Source organism: Achroia grisella, unplaced genomic scaffold (genome assembly GCF_030625045.1).
Source record: "Achroia grisella isolate CSIRO2021 unplaced genomic scaffold, CSIRO_AGI_Agris_v1 utg149, whole genome shotgun sequence".
Lineage (NCBI taxonomy): Eukaryota > Metazoa > Arthropoda > Insecta > Lepidoptera > Pyralidae > Achroia > Achroia grisella.
The window spans coordinates 4,949,992-4,972,288 of record NW_026712644.1 but is presented as its reverse complement, the minus strand read 5'-3'; the positions used below and the strand labels follow the sequence as shown (position 1 = coordinate 4,972,288).

The 22,297-nt window shown below is 35.8% G+C and overlaps 1 protein-coding gene across 1 annotated transcript in view; it reads left to right on the top strand.

Moving 5' to 3' along the window:
* Positions 1-21,287, top strand: part of LOC131840784 (spectrin alpha chain, non-erythrocytic 1) — a 119,132-nt gene extending 97,845 nt beyond the window's left edge. The window contains exons 71-84 of the mRNA XM_059188983.1: positions 336-484; positions 4,116-4,302; positions 5,044-5,179; positions 5,868-6,026; positions 6,445-6,537; positions 7,097-7,205; positions 8,799-8,965; positions 10,036-10,259; positions 10,585-10,724; positions 11,259-11,328; positions 12,888-12,976; positions 14,226-14,654; positions 20,097-20,181; positions 21,158-21,287. Coding sequence (XP_059044966.1) covers positions 336-484; positions 4,116-4,302; positions 5,044-5,179; positions 5,868-6,026; positions 6,445-6,537; positions 7,097-7,205; positions 8,799-8,965; positions 10,036-10,259; positions 10,585-10,724; positions 11,259-11,328; positions 12,888-12,976; positions 14,226-14,654; positions 20,097-20,181; positions 21,158-21,272 — 2,152 coding nt within the window. The 3' untranslated portion in view covers positions 21,273-21,287. The remainder of the gene's footprint in view (positions 1-335; positions 485-4,115; positions 4,303-5,043; positions 5,180-5,867; positions 6,027-6,444; positions 6,538-7,096; positions 7,206-8,798; positions 8,966-10,035; positions 10,260-10,584; positions 10,725-11,258; positions 11,329-12,887; positions 12,977-14,225; positions 14,655-20,096; positions 20,182-21,157) is intronic.
* The last annotated feature ends 1,010 nt before the right edge of the window (positions 21,288-22,297 follow it).

The following is a 22,297-nucleotide window of genomic DNA, read 5'->3' as shown; positions in this document are numbered from 1 at the left end:
TCTGAAAAGGCTGGACCGATTTTGACGGGACGTTTTTTGGCAGGTAGCTGATGTAATAATGAGTAACTTGGCTACTTTAACTTTATTTTTATTTAAGAATACTAATGTTAAATTCCACACGGACGAAGTCGCGTGTACAACTATTATTATTATTAAGAGTACAAATATTACAAACAGACACTCTAATTTTATTTATATGTAAAAGATGTGTAACTACAATTAATGAACAAACCGCTCTATGAGGGTGTAGGTTGGGGCCTCGAGGCCCCGTTGATAAAATGTATGGAAAATTTTGTTAATATAAAATAAAAATGTGTATGTATGTTGTTACGTAGCGCGTGGACCAACGAGATGCTGGCTCGCGTGACTGCGGGCGAGCTTGCTCGGGACGTCGCGGGCGGAGAACGGCTCCTAGCACGACACAACGACCTCCATGTAGAGATCCTCGCCAAGGACGACGCCTTCCGGACGCTGTACGCGGACGGTGAGTACCACCACCGTGCCACAATGGGGTACATTTGATAATAAGTTCAAAAAAATTGCATATAGATGGCGTGATTGGTATCGATGGAATTCTCCATAGTTTTTCAAACGTTTAAAACACAAAACTGTATTTTTAAAAATGTTTAATCTATTTTTAAAAAGTTTTATATACATGTTAAAATTAAATAATGCATTTGGAAAAGTAATTTTCATATATTTACTCATTTTGTTTTTCCAGTACTTAATTACACTTTAATCAGTGCTAATAACAGCGTGGCACAATGGGGAACATTTGATAATAATTTCTAAAAAATTGCATATAGATGGCGTGATTGGTATCGATGGAATTCTTCATGATGGTGTTTGCAAACGTTTAAAACATAAAACTGTATTTTCAAAAATGTATAATCTATTTTTAAAAAGTTTTATATACATGTTAAAATTAAATAATGCATTTAGATAAGTAATTTTCATATATTTACTCATTTTGTTTTTCCAGTACTTAATTACACTTTAATCAGTGCTAATAACAGTGTGGCACAATGGGGAACATTTGATAATAATTTCTAAAAAATTGCATATAGATGGCGTGATTGGTATCGATGGAATTCTTCATGATGGTGTTTGCAAACGTTTAAAACATAAAACTGTATTTTCAAAAATGTTTAATCTATTTTTAAAAAGTTATATATACATGTTAAAATTAAATAATGCATTTGGAAAAGTAATTTTCATATATTTACTCATTTTGTTATTTTCCAGTACTTAATTACACTTTAATCAGTGCTAATAACAGTGTGGCACAATGGGGAACATTTGATAATAATTTCTAAAAAATTGCATATAGATGGCGTGATTGGTATCGATGGAATTCTTCATGATGGTGTTTGCAAACGTTTAAAACATAAAACTGTATTTTCAAAAATGTTTAATCTATTTTTAAAAAGTTATATATACATGTTAAAATTAAATAATGCATTTGGAAAAGTAATTTTCATATATTTACTCATTTTGTTATTTTCCAGTACTTAATTACACTTTAATCAGTGCTAATAACAGTGTGGCACAATGGGGAACATTTGATAATAATTTCTAAAAAATTGCATATAGATGGCGTGATTGGTATCGATGGAATTCTTCATGATGGTGTTTGCAAACGTTTAAAACATAAAACTGTATTTTCAAAAATGTTTAATCTATTTTTAAAAAGTTTTATATACATGTTAAAATTAAATAATGCATTTAGATAAGTAATTTTCATATATTTACTCATTTTGTTTTTCCAGTACTTAATTACACTTTAATCAGTGCTAATAACAGTGTGGCACAATGGGGAACATTTGATAATAATTTCTAAAAAATTGCATATAGATGGCGTGATTGGTATCGATGGAATTCTTCATGATGGTGTTTGCAAACGTTTAAAACATAAAACTGTATTTTCAAAAATGTTTAATCTATTTTTAAAAAGTTATATATACATGTTAAAATGAAATAATGCATTTGGAAAAGTAATTTTCATATATTTACTCATTTTGTTATTTTCCAGTACTTAATTACACTTTAATCAGTGCTAATACCAGTGTGACACAATGGGGAACATTTGATAATAATTTCTAAAAAATTGCATATAGATGGCGTGATTGGTATCGATGGAATTCTTCATGATGGTGTTTGCAAACGTTTAAAACATAAAACTGTATTTTCAAAAATGTTTAATCTATTTTTAAAAAGTTATATATACATGTTAAAATGAAATATTGCATTTAGATAAGTAATTTTCATATATTTACTCATTTTGTTATTTTCCAGTACTTAATTACACTTTAATAAGTGCTAATACCAGTGTGACACAATGGGGAACATTTGATAATAATTTCTAAAAAATTGCATATAGATGGCGTGATTGGTATCGATGGAATTCTTCATGATGGTGTTTGCAAACGTTTAAAACATAAAACTGTATTTTCAAAAATGTTTAATCTATTTTTAAAAAGTTATATATACATGTTAAAATTAAATAATGCATTTGGAAAAGTAATTTTCATATATTTACTCATTTTGTTATTTTCCAGTACTTAATTACACTTTAATCAGTGGTAATAACAGTGTGGCACAATGGGGAACATTTGATAATAATTTCTAAAAAATTGCATATAGATGGCGTGATTGGTATCGATGGAATTCTTCATGATAGAGTTTGCAAACGTTTAAAACATAGAACTGTATTTTCAAAAATGTTTAATCTATTTTTAAAAAGTTATATATACATGTTAAAATTAAATAATGCATTTGGAAAAGTAATTTTCATATATTTACTCATTTTGTTATTTTCCAGTACTTAATTACACTTTAATCAGTGCTAATACCAGTGTGACACAATGGGGAACATTTGATAATAATTTCTAAAAAATTGCATATAGATGGCGTGATTGGTATCGATGGAATTCTCCATAGTTTTTCAAACGTTTAAAACACAAAACTGTATTTTTAAAAATGATTAATGTATTTTTAAAAAGTTATATATACATGTTAAAATGAAATAATGCATTTGGAAAAGTAATTTTCATATATTTACTCATTTTGTTTTTCCAGTACTTAATTACACTTTAATCAGTGCTAATAACAGTGTGGCACAATGGGGAACATTTGATAATAATTTCTAAAAAAATTGCATATAGATGGCGTGATTGGTATCGATGGAATTCTTCATGATGGAGTTTGCAAACGTTTAAAACATAGAACTGTATTTTCAAAAATGTTTAATCTATTTTTAAAAAGTTATATATACATGTTAAAATTAAATAATGCATTTGGAAAAGTAATTTTCATATATTTACTCATTTTGTTTTTCCAGTACTTAATTACACTTTAATCAGTGGTAATAACAGTGTGGCACAATGGGGAACATTTGATAATAATTTCTAAAAAATTGCATATAGATGGCGTGATTGGTATCGATGGAATTCTTCATGATGGTGTTTGCAAACGTTTAAAACATAAAACTGTATTTTCAAAAATGTTTAATCTATTTTTAAAAAGTTATATATACATGTTAAAATGAAATAATGCATTTGGAAAAGTAATTTTCATATATTTACTCATTTTGTTATTTTCCAGTACTTAATTACACTTTAATCAGTGCTAATACCAGTGTGGCACAATGGGGAACATTTGATAATAATTTCTAAAAAAATTGCATATAGATGGCGTGATTGGTATCGATGGAATTCTTCATAGTTTTGCATATTATATTATCTGTGGTACCACCTACCGTCGGACCAACTAATACATCTTAGTTTACTCACTAAACGATTACTTGAACGACGAGCGTGCATGGCAATAGTTGTTCATGCACTGGATTTTCATTTAATGTTAGACATAGACACCTATATAAATATACATCGTAAATAAACTGGCTCTTGTAAATAAACTCTTTTGAATAGATGTTTTTTTATATAAATAATTACAGTATAACAAGTAAGAGGCATGCGATAATCAACATAGAAATCGCTACGCACTCATTATTAGTGTAATCAGATAATATTGTCAGTGCTATAAATTTTAAGTTTTTCTATAAAAACATTATTATCGTTAACGAATTCTTCAATTTTATATGTATCTTGGTGCAGGTGAGAAGCTGGTCCGCGAAGGTCACTTCATGTCAGCGGAGATCGAAGAACGCATGTCAGTTCTCCGATCACGACGGCAGGCGCTCGACTCGGCCTGGTCTGCTCGGGCCACCATCTACGAACAGCACCTGGACGCGCTCGTCTTCAAGAGGGACGCTGACGCACTTGACGCCTGGATCACCAACAGGTACATATGTCTTGTTATAAAAACGACTGTTTATTTATCCGGCTCTAAGATTCTGAGCAACAGATTGCATGGATATCATATTGTGCTCACATTGAACTGCGAGCATTACCGGTTTGGTTTCAGCCGCACTAATAGGAACTTGTCCTAAACATTTCTAATTTAGGTTCTGAGAGGTAAGTCTTGGGAGTCGATAACTATTTAAGCCTATTTTGGATGCACTCTTATATATCTGTCTGTCTTACCTTTACCACTGGACTCTTACAAGAATTAATAGAAAAAGAAATAGAAATAATCTTTATTAAAATAAACTTAATATAAGCACTTTTGAATAGTATTTTTTTTTAATCTACCACTCATTCGGAATGCAGATTCATCACAAGAAGAATAAGCAAGATACTTGTATGTTGCTTTTTTAAATAAATATTGATTTACTTATATTTAATTAACAACAAGGATTAGGCATGCGACAATCAACATAGAAACCGCTACGCACTTGATATCTGTTCAATCAGATAACATTGTCAGCGCTATGAATTTTATGTTAGATATTTTGTACAGAAACATTATTATAATTTATAAATTCTTCCATTTTATAACAAGCTTTTTTACAAAGAAAATATTTTATGACACATTTGAATTTTTTTTCTAATAAATTGAGTACAGACTCTGGGAGTTTGTTGTAAAACCTTACGCAATTTCCATAAAATGAATTACTAACTAATGATCTGATCTGGTTGTCAGGGTGCCATTGGTCCGCGACGGCAAGTTCGGAGACAGCGTCTCCCAGGTGGAGGAACTCATTAACAAGCACCGCGACCTCGAAGAGACCATAGAATCACAAAAGGACAAGTTCAACGCACTCAAACGGATCACACTGGTCAGTATTGCTGTATCACTACATAGTATAAAACAAACTCGCGGTCGCTGTCTGTCCCTATGTATGCTTAAATCTTTAAAACTACGCAACGGATTTTGAAGCGGTTTTTTTTAACAGATAGAGTGATTCAAGAGGAATGTTTATATGTATAATACATGTACAGCCATGCGAAGCCGGGGCGAGTAGCTAGTCTTATATATAAAATTCTCGTGTCACAATGTCAGTTACCATACTCCTCCGAAAAGGCTTGACCGATTTTTATGAAATTTTATATTCATATTCGGTAGGTCTGAGAATCGGCTACCATCTATTTATTAAGTGTTAAAATAAATATTAGGGGGTGGACAACCCTTAAGTGATAGGGGTTGTCCACCTCCCAATATTATTATTGGTTGTATCACGTGCGCGATGCTGACGTTTAAGAAACCTGAATATACCCCTTTTTGAACAAGCCCATGCTGTAGTCTCGTGAGAAAACCTCGGCAGGTAGTTCATTCCACAATGTAAGTGTACGCGGGAGGAAGCTCCTCTGAAACCGCACTGTCCGAGACCACTTAGGTTCCAGCGTGTGATGAATTCCCTGTCGATGGCGAGCGGTGCGATGGTAAAAGGTAGCCGTGGACCATGTCGAACAATTCTTCAGAACATAGTATATATGATTGAACCTGTACCTAATGTGTTGATACAGGTGGAGAAAGCGTTCCAAGCACAGAAGGACGAGGAGGCTGAGGCCCGCAGGAGGTCGGCCGAGCGGCAGGAGGCCGAGCGCCTGGAGCTGGTGCGGCGACGAGAGGTGCAGCGCCTCGCGGACCAGCGCCGCAGGGAGGCGCCCGGACAGCCGCGGGAGGTGAGGGGGCGGGGGGGACCGGATGGGGATCTAGGGGGGCGGCCGAACGGCTGGAGCTGGTACAGCGGCTCCCAAACCAGAGAGCAGAGAGTTGTTCGACCACCCGCGGTGAAGGGGACCAGAGGGCGAGGGGGGCGGCTGATTGGCTGGTGCAGCAGCTCGCAGATCAGAGCCACAGAGTGGCGTCCGGCCCGCTATGGGAGATGAAGGGGGACGTGGGTTCGAGGGGGGCGACCGAGCGGCTGGAGCTGGATACATTTGTATTCCTTAAGTGTAGTGTAGTTGTATTTAAGTGTTTGTATCAGTTGTCTAGTACCCATAACACAAGCTGTGCTTAGTTTTGGACTAGATGGCGTTGTGTGAATTGTTCAGAAATCTTGTCTATGCTATTTGTACAACTCGTGGTGTGTGTGTGCAGGCGGAGACCCCGCAGCCCGCAGCGCAGTCCCCGGCGGCGGCGCAGCCCGAGCGCGCGGCTCGGCATGACGTCAAACGCGCAGAGAGCATGAGCGTGAGTATTCACCACTCAATAGATGTAGTTACTTATAGCAATCGAGTGGTAAGCAATCACACGTCAAAATACCTCTATTCATGTAGGTCTATTACAGACTCTTATGATATATCAAATCTACCGTCAGTTCGGAATGATTTCGAGATGAGAAGAACTGACACGAAACTCAATTCCTATTCTTTTTAAATGAACTTGTACATGATTACAAAAATACAGATTAATAATTTTATATTTTGAGGGAAAGTTGTAGAAAGTCATTCGTTGTCATGGATATATTCATATCCTAGAAGATGTTTTTATCTTTTTATACTTAATTGTGTATATAACTGTATTTTATATTAGAGGAAAAATAAAGAGTTTCATTCATTCATTCAAATGAATGCATGAATGCATATACTTCCTTGCAGCTTTTTCGACACCAAGGTGTATATACTAAAAGTACTTAAAAACGCGAAATTCAAGATGGCGGCCGAGTTAGACTACCTTATCCTTGCTGACAATTTTAGGGACATTAATTAAATCTCATTTTTGGTAACCCTATGTATAATAATGTTGACAGGTGATGAAGACACCGAAACGGACGCCGTCGTTCACAACGCGCCGCCGCACGCAGAGCTTCCGGCGGCATCGCGCCGACGTCGACAAACTCCCACCCGTGGAGATCGAAGGTGAATAATACTTTTTACCGAACATAAAACGTATAGTGTAATAGTTTCTTTATCGATATAGATGTTTTAATTTTGCTTCACCTGATTGGAAACCCTGGTCAACTCTCCGTCTTGAAAATAAAGCACTCCCCGACTTGAAATTGAAGCACTAACCGACTGGAAGTAAAGCACTCTCCGTCTTGAAAATAAAGCACTCCCCGACTTGAAATTGAAGCACTAACCGACTGGAAGTAAAGCACTCTCCGTCTTGACAATCAACCACTCCCCGACTTGAATTTGAACCACTCCCCGTCTTGAAATTGAACCACTCCCCGTCTTGAAAATAGAGCACTCCCCGACTTGAATTTGAACCACTCCCCGTCTTGAAATTGAACCACTCCCCGTCTTGAAATTGAACCACTCCCCGTCTTGAAAATAGAGCACTCCCCGACTTGAATTTGAACCACTCCCCGTCTTGAAATTGAACCACTCCCCGTCTTGAAATTGAACCACTCCCCGTCTTGAAAATAGAGCACTCCCCGACTTGAAATTGAAGCACTAACCGACTGGAAGTAAAGCACTCTCCGACTTGAAAATAAACACTCTCCATCCTGAAAATAAAGCACTTACCGTCTTGAAAATAAAGCACTCTCCGACTTGAAAATAAACACTCCCCGTCTTGAAAATAAACACTCTCCGTCTTGAAAATAAAGCACTTACCGTCTTAAAAATAAAGCACTCCCGTCTTGAAAATAAAGCACTCCCCGACTTGAAATTGAAGCACTCCCCGTCTTGAAAATAGAGCACTCGCCGTCTTGAAAATAAACACTCTCCATCCTGAAAATAAAGCACTTACCGTCTTAAAAATAAAGCACTCCCGTCTTGAAAATAAAGCACTCTCCGACTTGAAAATAAACACTCCCCGTCTTGAAAATAAAGCACTCCCCGTCTTGAAAATAAAGCACTCCCCAACTTGAAAATAAACACTCCCCGTCTTGAAAATAAACACTCCCCGTCTTGAAAATAAAGCACTCCCCGTCTTGAAAATAAAGCACTCCCCAACTTGAAAATAAACACTCCCCGTCTTGAAAATAAACACTCCCCGTCTTGAAAATAAAGCACTCCCCGACTTGAAAATAAACACTCCCCGTCTTGAAAATAAAGCACTCCCCGACTTGAAAATAAACACTCCCCGTCTTGAAAATAAACACTCCCCGTCTTGAAAATAAAGCACTCCCCGACTTGAAATTGAAGCACTCCCCGTCTTGAAAATAGAGCACTCGCCGTATTAAAAATAAAGCACTCCCGTCTTGAAATTGAAGCACTCTCCGACTGGAAGTAAAGCACTCTCCGTCTTGAAAATAAAGCACTCCCAACTTGAAAATGAACCACTCCACGACTTGAAAATGAACCACTCCCCGTCTTGAAAATAAACACTCCCCGTCTTGAAAATGAACCACTCCCCGACTTGACAATAAAGCACTCCCCGTCTTGAAAATAAACACTCCCCGTCTTGAAAATAAACACTCCCCGTCTTGAAAATAAAGCACTCCGTCTTGTAAATAAAGCACTCCCCATCTTGGAAAAAAAATAACGTCGTATTTTGTTCTGCAGGGTACTTGGAACGCAAGCAGGAGGCAGGCTGCGGCGGCAAGCGGGCGACCGTGAGGTCGTGGCGCGGGTACTACTCCGTGCTGTGCGGGCAGCTGCTCTGCTTCTTCAAGGATGAAACAGACTTCGCCAACGCCAAGGCGGCAGCACCGCCTGTGGCTATGCTCAACGTCAGTAACATGTTTCAGTTATAATAAACGAGCTGTGCCTGCGACTTCGTCCGCGTGGAATAGTTACCTTGGATATTTTTAATTATTTAGGCTAATTGTAAAAAGCCAAAGAAAAAGGTTTTATTGGTCTGACTGATTGACAGTATTTTTTACATAAATAAATAATATCTCATATATAAATGCGAAAAGTACTGTCACATTTATAATATTAATATCCTCCCTCTAGGAGTGGTATACTCCCTCCAGGAGGGCTTCAGGAGTCATACTCCCTCCCGGAGGGGGTTGCAGTATATTGATTTTACTATTTTTTGCGTTCACTCTTTAAGTTTACATTTAAATTAAAACTGTTATCCTTGCTTTGGGAAGGAACTGACTCCTAATATACAGCTCACGCTAGTTAGGGAATTAGACTTAAATCTATACTTATAATAAATCTGTAGAGAGGTCAATTCTGTACATGAAATATATTTCAACGACTAAGTGTGTTTAAGCCGATTGTCCCGGAATGGGAGCGAAGTGCGTAGAATGAGTCTGTCTTAGATTGTATGAAAGGAGACTCGTGTTATGGATGTCCTTTTAAAGTAGCTACAAGATGACGGATATCTATCTAACAATAACATGTTTTATGTCTCTGTTCTGTTCATACTTTTATATACGGATTGCTTCGTCATTGTTTCTCTTATATATATCAGGGGGTGATCAGTAATCGATACTGATGCCGAAAATGCAATCAGTAAAATTTTCGTCTGTCTGTCTGTATGTTCGTTATAGAAACAAAAACCACTCGACGGATCTTAACGAAACTTGGTACAATTATTCTTCATACTCCCGAGCAGGTTATAGTATACTTTTCATCACGTTACGATCAATAGGAGCAGAGCAGTGAGGAAATGTTAGGAATACACATCAAACCCACTGAACCGTGAGGAAACGCAGACGAAGTCGCAGGCAACAGCTAGTATATAAATAAAACTATCGCGTATCATTGCCATGTTTTGTGCCATTTCATTAGCTATATTTTATTTTTTTATTCCATAGAATTTATTTTCCAAAGACAAATCTGTTTTCAGGCTCGCTGCGAGAAAGCCAGTGATTACACAAAACGCGCCAACGTCTTCCGACTGGTGTGTGCTGACGGTGCTGAGTACCTCTTCGCCTGCAGCTCCAAGCAACTGATGGAGGAGTGGGTGGCCAAGCTGGCCTTCCACGCGCAACTGCCTCCGGAGTTGCAGCTGACGCCGTACACACCAGCTTCCGAGTCTCCAACTGCTGAATTGAAGAGGCGACTCCATGAGTAAGTGTCTATCAATTTGCTTGGTGTTCAAGGTTTATGGATGCCTAACATCAGGCAAGACCTTGTTGGTTTGACGTATGATTCTATTTATCGGTATTTAAAATTTGACCAACGGTTTCTCCAACGAAAGTCAAGTTATTTAAAATGTGACTATACAGATATTGTCAAAAACCTGAGCAATTACCACATGCATTACAACGAAGCATAAAAATATATAGTGTAATGGTTTCTTAGGCCAAAATTTATATATTTTTATTTTAATTACACCACGTGGTTATAAACCCTGGTCGACTACCACATTCTAATTATGAGCGATGCTCTTCAGAAATGCCTCATCATCATCGTCAGCAGCGTCATCACCGGAGCCTCGTCACAAGCCACGGACACAAGCAGAAATCTTACAAGAACATAGAAATAGTCAGAAGAGAGCGAGTGTCACCCCCGAAAAGAACGAAAGGAATATCGGTAAGCTTCTAAACTATGAAAATTTCACGTCACTTTTTTTTGATGTCCTCCGAAACAGATTAACCGATTTTTATGAAGTTTTCGATGTATCTTTGGTAGATCTTAGAATAGGTCATAGCCTACATCTTGTACCCCCAAATAATAAGGCCCTATTCAGAAATTATTGAGCAAAACTGTAGGTTATATGTCTGTCTGTCTGTTTGTTCCGGGTAATCTTTAAAATAGCCCGACCGGTTATGACGGACCCTTTTTTGGCAGGTAGCTGATGTAATAAGGAGTAACATAGGATACTTTTATTTTAGAGAAATTCTTATAATTTAGAAAAATAAATTTAAATTCCACGCGGACGAAGTCGCGTGTACAGCTAATTTAGCAATATAAAAAACAATAATTTAATGATAATTCTCAAATAAATTAAAAAAAAACTCACAAATAGAAACAGCTCGGCAAAATCTGCAGATTGTTGTTAATCTTAATTTTGCCATGTGTTACGAGCTTACTCTGTACTCAAAATGATTTAATTACTCTGTGCAGAGTCGACGGTGCTTCCATCATTGCCGCCCAGAGAGTCGTGGCATGAAGAAACGACTGATGTCCTACTCAGGTAACTTAACTTATATTTGATAGCCTCTGTGGCAGGGGCGGATCTACCTAAGGGCTTTTTGGGCTGCTGCCCAGGGCCTCGAGGATACAAGGGGCTCCCAGTCCCCACTGAAACGATATTTAGAATATAAAAAATATCTAAGGTTGGCAACCCTGAGATCAATCAACCAATGCAAGTGCGCGTCTATCGAAAGGAACGGGGAATTTCTGGTCGCTTGTTTTTGGTCGGTGTATTTTTTTAGTTGAGTAATATAATTAGGTAGGACCCTAAGTAGATTTAGCCCTGGGCCCCACAAATTCACGATCCGCCCCTGCTCAGTGGTCTATTGGTTTACTATCCGATGGTCGCTGGGTCGATTCCTCGCACGGTACAAACATTTGTATTCATGAGTATGATTGTTTGTATCGGTCTGGGTGTTTTCTATGTATAATATGTATTTACTTACAAAAAAAATGTATCCCTGTATTATATCAGTTGTCTAGTACCCATAAGACAAGCTCTGCTTAGCTTGGGACTAGATGGCGCTGTGTTAATTGTCCTAACATATTTTTTTATATTACGATGGTGGCAAGCAAATGTACGGCCCATCTGATGGTAAACGTAGCCTATGGACGCCTGAGACACCAGGAGTATCACGCGTTGCCGACTTAAGAAACCTTAATATACCCTTCTTGAAAAACCCCATGCTGTAGTCTCTAGAAAAAACCTCGGCAGGTAGTTCATTCCACAATGTAAGTGTACGCGGGAGGAAGCTCCTCTGAAACCGCACTGTCCGAGACCACCTAGGTTCCAGCGTGTGATGAATTCCCTGTCGATGGCGAGCGGTGCGATGGTAAAAGGTAGCCGTGGGCATCATGTCAGATGATCGCCATTGTGTGGTGATAATTATTATGATTATTAATTAAAACTTACACGAATAGGGAATCGAACAGCAGACAATTGTAAGGGGAATGTGGTCTTTTTCGGACTACTCTAATGCTGTTGTCAGCAGCTGGCCTTTACAGCTTCACCGGACGATAGGGGGCGAGTGCAGATGGCACTCAAAACCAAAGGAAGGACTTATGGAGCGGCTGAAGGCCAACTCCCGCCTGACGGACACGATATTACTCTGAGGGCACCACTAGGGGTTCGAACCTCGGTTCAGGCTGTCGTAATTTCGATCCCCGTTTGAATTGGACGAGGGTTCGATGGGAGGAGAAGTATGTGGTTATTATTGCCATCATCTAAAATAGAAATGTTATTTCCAGCATGAAAGTGGATTCCCTAGCGACGACCTCGGTGGTCTACCGGTCAAGCACACCGCTTTACGACCGATGGTCGCGGGTTCGATTCCTCGCGCGGCACAAACATTTGTATTCATGAGTATGATTGTTTGTATCGGTCTGGGTGTTTTCTATGTATAATATGTATGTATTTACAAAAAAAAAATATCTATGTATATGTATCAGTTATCTAGTACCCATAACACAAGCTCTAGCTAGCTTAACTTGGGTCTAGATGGCGCTGTGTGAATTGTACTGAGATTATTATTATTATTCCCTAATTGTTGTTACTTACAGGAATTCAGAACCGGCCGGCGGCTGGGGTCGCTCCCGGTTCTCCAATGGACGTGATCTTAGTATAGAGTTCATTCGGTCACAGCGAGACGGTCAGTACCCTGTTTATACTCATATAAATCATACAAGAAGATACAGCAATCTACTTTTTTTTTATGGATGATAATGGAATAGTACACCTGCGCTAACGGTTTACGCTGGCGGGGCACCAGTGGGGGTTGATAAGATGAATGTCAGGTCAGTTAGCACATCGTAGCAAATTCAGCAGGAATTTATCACGATGGTTTCCAGGGTGAACCGCGTGGAGGTCAACCTGACATGGTACATTGCTAGTAATGGGGTTGTTAGTCCACATTACTACTAGAGTAATTAAATAACTACCCTTCTACTACCCTTCACCCCACTTCAATCTACTATTAGTGATAACAGAAAAAATATCTACTATATATAGAGCAAATCAATTCAAAATATCTTTATTCATGTAGGTCTATTACAGACTCTTATGATATGTCAAATATACTGTTAGTTCGGAATGATTTCGAGATGAGAAGAACTGACAAGAAACTCAGCTATTCTTTTCAAATGAGCTTGTACAGGTCCTCTGTATAGGTCGTTTTTTAATTAGTTAGAATTGAATGATAATGAATGATGAACGAAATTGAATTACAATTTTAATTAAGTAAAAACAAAAATAAATTAAAAATTACATTTTCTCTACAATATTACTTTAGTTAGATATAATTGAATGATATTGAATGAATGAATGATGAACGAGATTGAATTACAATATTGACCTGTTCGCATGCATGTGTCGTGACGTCGCTTGTATGTTTGTATGTCCGCATGTCACTTGATCAAAATATATATAGATATATAAATTGTTTTGTTTCATAATATTATAATGTTTATATGATTTATGTATTAACTAGCTGACCCGCGCTTCTTCGTCTGACTGTGAAACGGCTTAACCGATTGTGATGAAATTTTATGTATGTATAGATTTGAGAATACGTTATTAACTATTTCTATACCCCTAAGTGATACTAATGGCCCACTACATTTTTTTATTGAACTAACTTATTTATTTTATTTTCTTTATGGTTCGACATTAAAAAATACAGACAACCATACATTTTTACCCTTCTACAATCATCCCCTATTATTTAATAGCGATATTAATTTATGTAGAAAAACAACATTTCCCGGGTCAGCTAGTTTACAATATTACAAAATAAATAAAAAATATTAATATGACTTATATTATAATTTAATTAAATTTAATAACAAAATTATACATAAATCATGTAAGCATAGTGTTAAGTTTTGAAATCCCATGATTAGCCGACAGCGGAGCCCCACCGTTACCTCTATCGGGGCCTCCGGACCGACCCCCAGTTGTGCCAGACCGACCACCGACATCAGATCGCGCGCCAGCTCTCCCCGAAAGAGCACCAATTAATGAAAGAGGCCACTCCGTCCCCGAAAGAGGGCCATCCATCCCTGAAAGGGGCCAGTCAATCCCCGAAAGGGGCCAGTCAATCCCCGAAAGAGGGCCATCCGTCCCCGAAAGGGGCCAGTCTATCCCCGAACGCTACGACCGTGCCCAACCTGAGAAGCAATCAGTCACGGCTCTGGTAAACAGCTACCAGCAGAGGATGACCACCAGTTACCAGGGGAGGGATGGCAACAGGAACATACAGTACGAAAGACCCAATAACAACTGGCAGAATGTGGAAACGACATCGCATTTTTACTCAGCAAGCGAGCTCGGTCAGTTTAGAGGCGCTAAAAGTTTTGCTTGTTTGACTTTCTTGCTGTAGAACTTCCTCTTATAACATCTTTCTAAAGCAATTAATATGTATATATATACAATATTTAGTTATATTACCAACTAGCTGTACCCGCGACTTCGTCCGCGTGGAATTTAACTTTATGTTTCTAAAATAAAAGTAGCCTAAGTTACTCCTTATTACATCAGCTATCTGCTAAAAAAACTCCCGTCAAAATCGCTCCAGCCATTTCAGAGAGTAGCCGGAACGAACAGATAAGACAGACAGAAATTGTAAAAAATGTTATTTTGGTGTATGTACCGTATTTATATTCATATGCATGTAGTAAAAAACAGTTATTTCAATATTACAAACAGAGACTCCAATTTTATTTGTGGCAGTGAAATTATAGAGTTAGTTAATTATATTCCTCGGGAATGAGTGTATGAGTGGTATCACGTCTTCACGTGATAACGTGATGTCCGTAGTTCTGTTCTTGTATATAGGCGACGGTTACATCTTAAGATCAAACCAGTTCATTTGTAGCCTCATCCAAATTCGAATTTACAACCCTTCGAGTGTATGAACCGGGACAGTAAAGTACTAAATCAAAGAATATATAAATACTTAAAAAAAAACAAATAGATTAGCCTAATATAGATCTGTATCTTTTTCCTATATTTCTATAGCACAGTTTGTTAAGAGTTTCCCATGCAAAAACAGTCAAAGGATAATTCAGTCAGTAAATTCTATTTTTGAATTATGAATCTTAAAATTAGATTTAATTAATTTGGTCAGTAAGTTCTAATTCTATTTTAGAATTTAAAATCTTAAAATTAAGATTTATTTATTACAAGAATTTACTTTACTGAACTGAGGCCTCAATTTGTACTCTTATGAGGTATAACTTTGTTTGTAAACTGATTGTATTAAAACTTATTTAACTGAAACTTACATATAATATCTTCCATGAATAGAAAAACATTAGTTACATTTGTATTATATGTAATATTAGCTATTCCCGCGACTTTGTCCGCGTGGAATGTAACTTTATTTTTCTAAAATAAAAGTAGCCTAAGTTATTTCGTATTACATCAGCTACCTGCCAATAAAAGTCCCGTCAAAATCGGCCCAGCCATTTCAGAGATTAGCCGGAACAAACAGACAGACAGACAAAAATTGTAAAAAATGTTATTTTGGTACCGTATATGCATGTAGTAAAAAGCGGTTATTTCAATATTACAAACTGACGCTCCAATTTTGGTTATATGTATAGATTAGATAATAATATGTAATTAAATATTAGTAAATATAGAATCTTCGTGTATTTTGTGTGGGAAACTCTATGTTTGAACAGAACATGCTTCTCTTCTATATACCTCTGTCTTGTGCTTAATTTGCATACATTATATATTTCTTTTCCTTTTATATAGATCTAAATATTGTTAATTTGGTTATAACACAAAAAAAATGGAATATGTTTGTACACATGAGTATGTTTAAAATTAGAAATGTTTATTAGTGAAGTACAGGTTTTTAAGGTTTTTTTTTAACATAATAATAAAAATAAATGTTTCACTTGATTCTGCGATTGGCTATTAATAATAATAATAATAATCTCAAGACAATTCACACAGCGCCATCTAGACCCAAGTTAAGCTAGCTAAAGCTTGTGTTATGGGTACTAGACAACTGATACAAATACATAGATAATTTTTTTTCGTAAATACATACATATTATACATAGAAAACAGCCAGACCGATATAAACAATCATACTATGAATACAAATGTTTGTGCCGTGCGAGGAATCGAACCAGCGACCGTCGGACGTAAAGCGGTGTGCTAGACCGCTAGACCACCAAGGCCGTCATAATAATAAATCTATTTATTGCCAATATTAGTTTCGTAATATAGTTACACAGTTATACATATTTATTATGATTGGCAAAAGGTACAAACTCAGCTATTGCTGGAGTCATGGGATTCCAGCGTTGGTTTTCAGTTTGTACGTACGCGGGCGTACCTAGTCGCCCAAGAGCCCACGACGGCCAGACATACGTCATATTAGTAAACGTGAAAGTTGTTGTATGTGTGTCCCCAACACAGGTGAGAACGATCCCCAAACATGAAACCTGGATCGTGGTTCCTTTGGCAGGTACCAGGTAACAAAGGTGTAAAAAATTTCATATCAATTTCGTTATTTTAAGAAACTCCATATTTTCATATATTGTTCGTAGCATTATTATAACTTGCGCTGCTCGTTGCCAGACACTTAGTGTGGTTCCAACCCCCCGCCGGACCCCCTAAACTATACTATTTTAGAAATAAACTTACGTCATTTTAATAAAGCTGAACTTTATTAAAATGACGTAAGTTTATTTATAGAGGTTATTTTAGAGGGATTTATTTTTAGAGGGAACTATTATACCGAGTTTCCCAAATTGCCAGACAGTTTTCTTGGTTCTTCATCCTACCAGACTCCTACAGAAGTTATAATACTGTTACGATTAATATGCGAAAAAATGGATCATCTTAAAATAACGAATTTCATATGAAATTGTATACGCCGTTGTTACCCAATATACGGTTTCAATGAATCTGGTAGTATGATGCATGATCACAAATTATATTAAAGTATTAAGATATGTGGGTCGCATACATACTAAACGCATACAAACTAATATATTTTCTACTTATAATTATGATGGTGTATATGTAGTGGGTTGAATGAAAATTATCATTTGACTTTGTATTTTTTTTTTAATTTTGTTTATGTAATTGGAAGGCGATTGTTACCATTTACCATCAGACGGGCGAAAGAAAACATGTGTACAAACATACCGTGAAATCTTTCATTTTTATTTATATACAGTTTTTATTATCATTTTATTTAATTTAGTTATTTTTAGACTTTATCATTTATTATTTAGTAATGAAAATCTAATTTTGACTGTTGCAATATTTTGTTTTACTCTTTCAAAGTTAAGTAATATTACTTAACTTTGAATTCTATAATTAAAATCTTTTTATCTTTCTAGAGAGATTTTAATTATAGAATTTAAGTTTAAGAATTCTAAAATTTAAGTCATATAATTCTTTATTTGTGCGGCTCTCAGGATCGAGTCATCTTCTGTATGTACTACATCGAGTTCAATGTACGATTATATATTATTACTGTATAATAATTTATGTGTTTACCTGTCGCTATATGTTGTTTTGTGGCTTTGCTTGTGTTTTGGATGCTCTTGTTTAATGTTCGAAGAAGAAAAACATTACTTTTAATTGTTTTAGGGCAGTTTAGTCGCTTGTAAACATGAAGTTCTGTTATTCATATTTTTCCCTATTCTATTAATATTACAATATTATTTTCATATATTTAGAACTAGCTGTGACGGCGACTTCACTCGTATGGAGCAGACTTTGTGCGGCATTTTTCATTATTTGTGCTATATATTTTCATCCCTCATTTCAACCTCTTATAATCCTTTTTTAACATTAGAAACTAGCCTATCTCCTTTCTCAAGCTCTAGATTATCTCTGTATTAAAGTAATTTAAGTCTGTTCAATAGATACAAGTTACATTTACAATATAACTAGTAGGAAAGTGGGGATTTGTGATCGCAAGTAAAAATGTATTTTCTAATGTAAAACTAGTATGTTTTTCTTCTTTGGTCGTATTTTATAGACATAATATCGCTTGCTTACAACTACTGTCTTATTTTTCAGAAAAAAATCATGTTATATTTTGTAAGAAATGTAAATAATTTTATTTTGAGTTTAAAAACGAGGTACCTTTGGAATTAGCCGTACAATCAATGTTAATATGAATTGTAAACGATATTTAGAAATAAAACATACATTTACGGATATTGTCTTGGATGGGGTAGATAGAGGCATTGTCAACTGCCGGTGTCATGATGGACAGAACACATGACACACCGAGTATATATATGTGGGACCAAGGGTATTCAAAACGAAAATCCTTTTGTCCGTATCACTATCTGTATATTTTAAACTTTTCTTACAATTATTCAAATATATTAAATTACATTGTTGACCATATATTTAGAACACCTTAGCCGGAATGCCATGTAATCTCCTGTATCTAATCTAGACACGCGGGAAAGCGTCAAAGCCGAGTTCAAGTAAGAGAATTAGATTTTCTATACCTCAATCCTACTCATTCACTCTCATACAGCATATGTTCCATTACAACAAATATTTCCTACATATATATCGGTTTATTTTAATTTAACTTTATAAGTAGTAGTCCACCGCCTCATATTCGTTTGTTAACTATGTTTTTGTCCAAAGAGTATATCATTACATACTCGTAGTATAAAACAAAGTCGCTATCGCTGTCTGTCCGTCCCTATGTATGCTTAAATCTTTAAAACTAGGCAACGGATTTTGAAACGGTTTTTTTAAATAGATAGAGTAATTCAAGAGGAAGGTTTATATATATAATACATATACACCTGTGCGAGTAGCTAGTATAACATAAATTGACACAAGGTTTTTTTTTGTGTATGTTGATTTGAATTCGTGATCGTTAAGTTTGAAGTCGTGTAGTAAACCACTATGTCACTTAAATAGAATAAATAGATTTTATGTAAAGGTTCAATTTAGTCGTAAGCAAGCGCTATATTTAATCACTATTTTCTTTCAGCTTTTTAATATTAATTTCTATATTTTTAATGAATTCTTTTGCTTTATACAGTTTTGTAAGTTATGGGTATGCTTCTGTAGTTGTACTGTTTTGTTTTTTGTGTGACTGTCCTATCGCTTTTGTGTGGTTTGGTTTTTGGGATTTAAGTACAATATTTATTAATCGTAGTATATGTATGTAATTTTAAATTAAATATAAACAGAATACATTCAAATGGATTGTTTGGCTTCTAATATTCAATATTACTTTAAATTTTAATAGAAGTCACACATTCTTATTGTATTGATTCTGTAGTAGAATGTATTTTTGAATGACATATATTTATTGTCACTTCGGCATAAGAATCAAATAATGTTTTGTACAAAACTGCTTTATGAATGTAGAGATTTCTATTCTATATTTAAAATCATTTGAATGTATTGTATTTTGAATTATATAATTGTATTTCCGCAAAATAATACAATATACAATTAAATTTTGATTTATTCCAATGCATTGAATTTTAAGTTAAATAATTCTATTTTAGTAATATTATTCTAAATAATATTAAACTTTAAATTATTTTATTACATTGAATTTTAAGTCAAATAATTCTAAATTAATAAAATTATTCTAAATAATATAAAAGTTACAATTATCCGACTTATGTAAGAATTATTTAACTTAAAATTCAGTGTGCTGATATTGAATTTTAAGTTAAATGATTCTAAATTAGTCCAATGATTTTAGAATAATTTAGAATTAATTCTAATTGTTTATTTTAATGTTACAGCGTACGCCAACAACAGTGGTACGAGGCCCGCCTCCGTTGCAGGTAGCGGGGGATCTCCGGCGCTGGACCAGAGACCAGCATCCAGGTAAGATTAGAACAGTAGGTGACCTACCTTAGTAGGTTACCACTTACCACCCTACTACTTCTTTTTGCCACACACAACCACATTGTTGAATCACCTTCGAGCAATAATATTTCCGAATTAATACGATATTGAAACCTTCAAGAAAAGAGCTTATTCCGTTTTAAAAGGCCGACAACGTACTTGCGTTTCCCTGGTGATGCGGGTGTCATAGGCGGTGGTAATCACTTACCATCAGACGAGCCGCATACCGTCAGCGTTCCAATTTTATGATTACACATTTTTTATGCACTGTTAATGTCAAATAAGCTGACGGTATTGATGGTAAATGGTAACTTATATGCACCACTTGTACTTTTAATGTACATAAACACCCAAAGTATTAACCGGTAGTCTAATGGTTCAGTTCCGACTCGCGGGTTCGATTCCTTGCATATATTGGTATTCATGAGTATGATTGTTTATATCCGTCTGGGTGTTTACTTTGTATATTATGTATATATTTACAAAAAAAAATCTATGTATTTATATAAGTTGTCTATTACCCATAACACAAGCTTTAGCTCGCTTAACGTGGGTGTAGATGGCGCTGTGTGAATTGTCCTGAGATTATGATGAATTTGTTAAAAAAATATGTACTTATATGCTTAAATTGAGTCTAGATGGCGCTGTGTGAATTGTCCTGAGATTACTATAAATTAAAAAAATATATATACTTTAATAATAAAACATCTATTAAAAAGAGCAACACACAAGTTTCTTGCTCATTCTTCTTGTGATGAATCTGCATTCCGAATGAGTGGTAGAATCAAAATATGACTATTCAAAAGTGCTTGTAATGAGTTTATTTGAATAAAGATTATTTCTATTTCTATTTCTATTTATGTATTTATATCAGTTGTCTAGTACCCATAACACAAGCTCTGCTTAGCTTGCCTACAAACATTCTTAAAAATTATTTCTTATTTTCCTCTTTTAGATCCTCTGGCGAATCGGAACTGTCCGTGAGCGGAGTTACGAAGGAGAAGAAAGACAAAAAAGGTGTATTCGGCGGGCTGTTCAGTCGCAAGAAACGGCCACAGAGTCATATGTAGAGTCATAAAGTATCACAGAGTCGTAAGTGAACACGTTAGACCTAAGACGTAAAAATAACACTCATCATAAAAAATTCATTTTAGGAAACGCGCCCACGTGACTCCTTCACCCCCTCCCCTTCGCTTCTAACCTTCCCCTCCCCGCTGAGCTACATTTAGTTAAGTTTGTTATTTTTAACAAACTCGTAAAATCATGCGGATTCATTTTAGGAAACGCGTCCACGTGATCCGTTATAGATTTGTCCTGTTTTATAATTTTATCTTGTTGCATATTTTGAGGTTTTAACACAGTTCAGTTATACAATAATGGCATTGATAATAGAAATAAAAATTATAAACGTTACCATAATGGTACTGAAACGATATTAATGCAATTTGGTACACAGATAGATATTGGTATAAAGTAGCTCAGTGTCCCTGTTAAGACACATAAGCTACTTTGTAATGCTAAAAACGGCTCTAGGGGTTTGAAAGGGGAATGAATTTTTTTATGAAAATTCGTCGTGTATACCCAATACCGTATTTACCATAAGGGCACACGGGGCCCGTGACCAGGGCCCCCATTCTCAGGGCCCTGAATGTCTGTCACTTTTTCTCACACATTTATTCTCAAAAGATTTATGTCGGGCACACTACACGTTTGTCACAAATCAGTAATGTTATCAGAAGGTATTTACAAGGCATATACTACGCCATTATACCGAGTACTTCGCATATTCCTATGTTCTTACCTAATGAGCTTTTGTTTACTTTCCAAAAGGGCCCCGAATTCTTGTGTGCCCAAGGGCCCCAGCCTAGTTTAAGACGGCGGTGAGTGTACCACGTGGACGAAGCTTATTTACTGTAACATGTTTAAAACTGTAATATATCTTAATTAACCGAATCATTATTAACCGAATACAATATTATTGAATAGTTAATTCTAAACATTAATATTTATTATATAAATATATATATTCTCGTCATCAAATCCAATATAAAAAAAAACTGTTTTTTTGACAGTCAATTGAAATTATTATATAGTT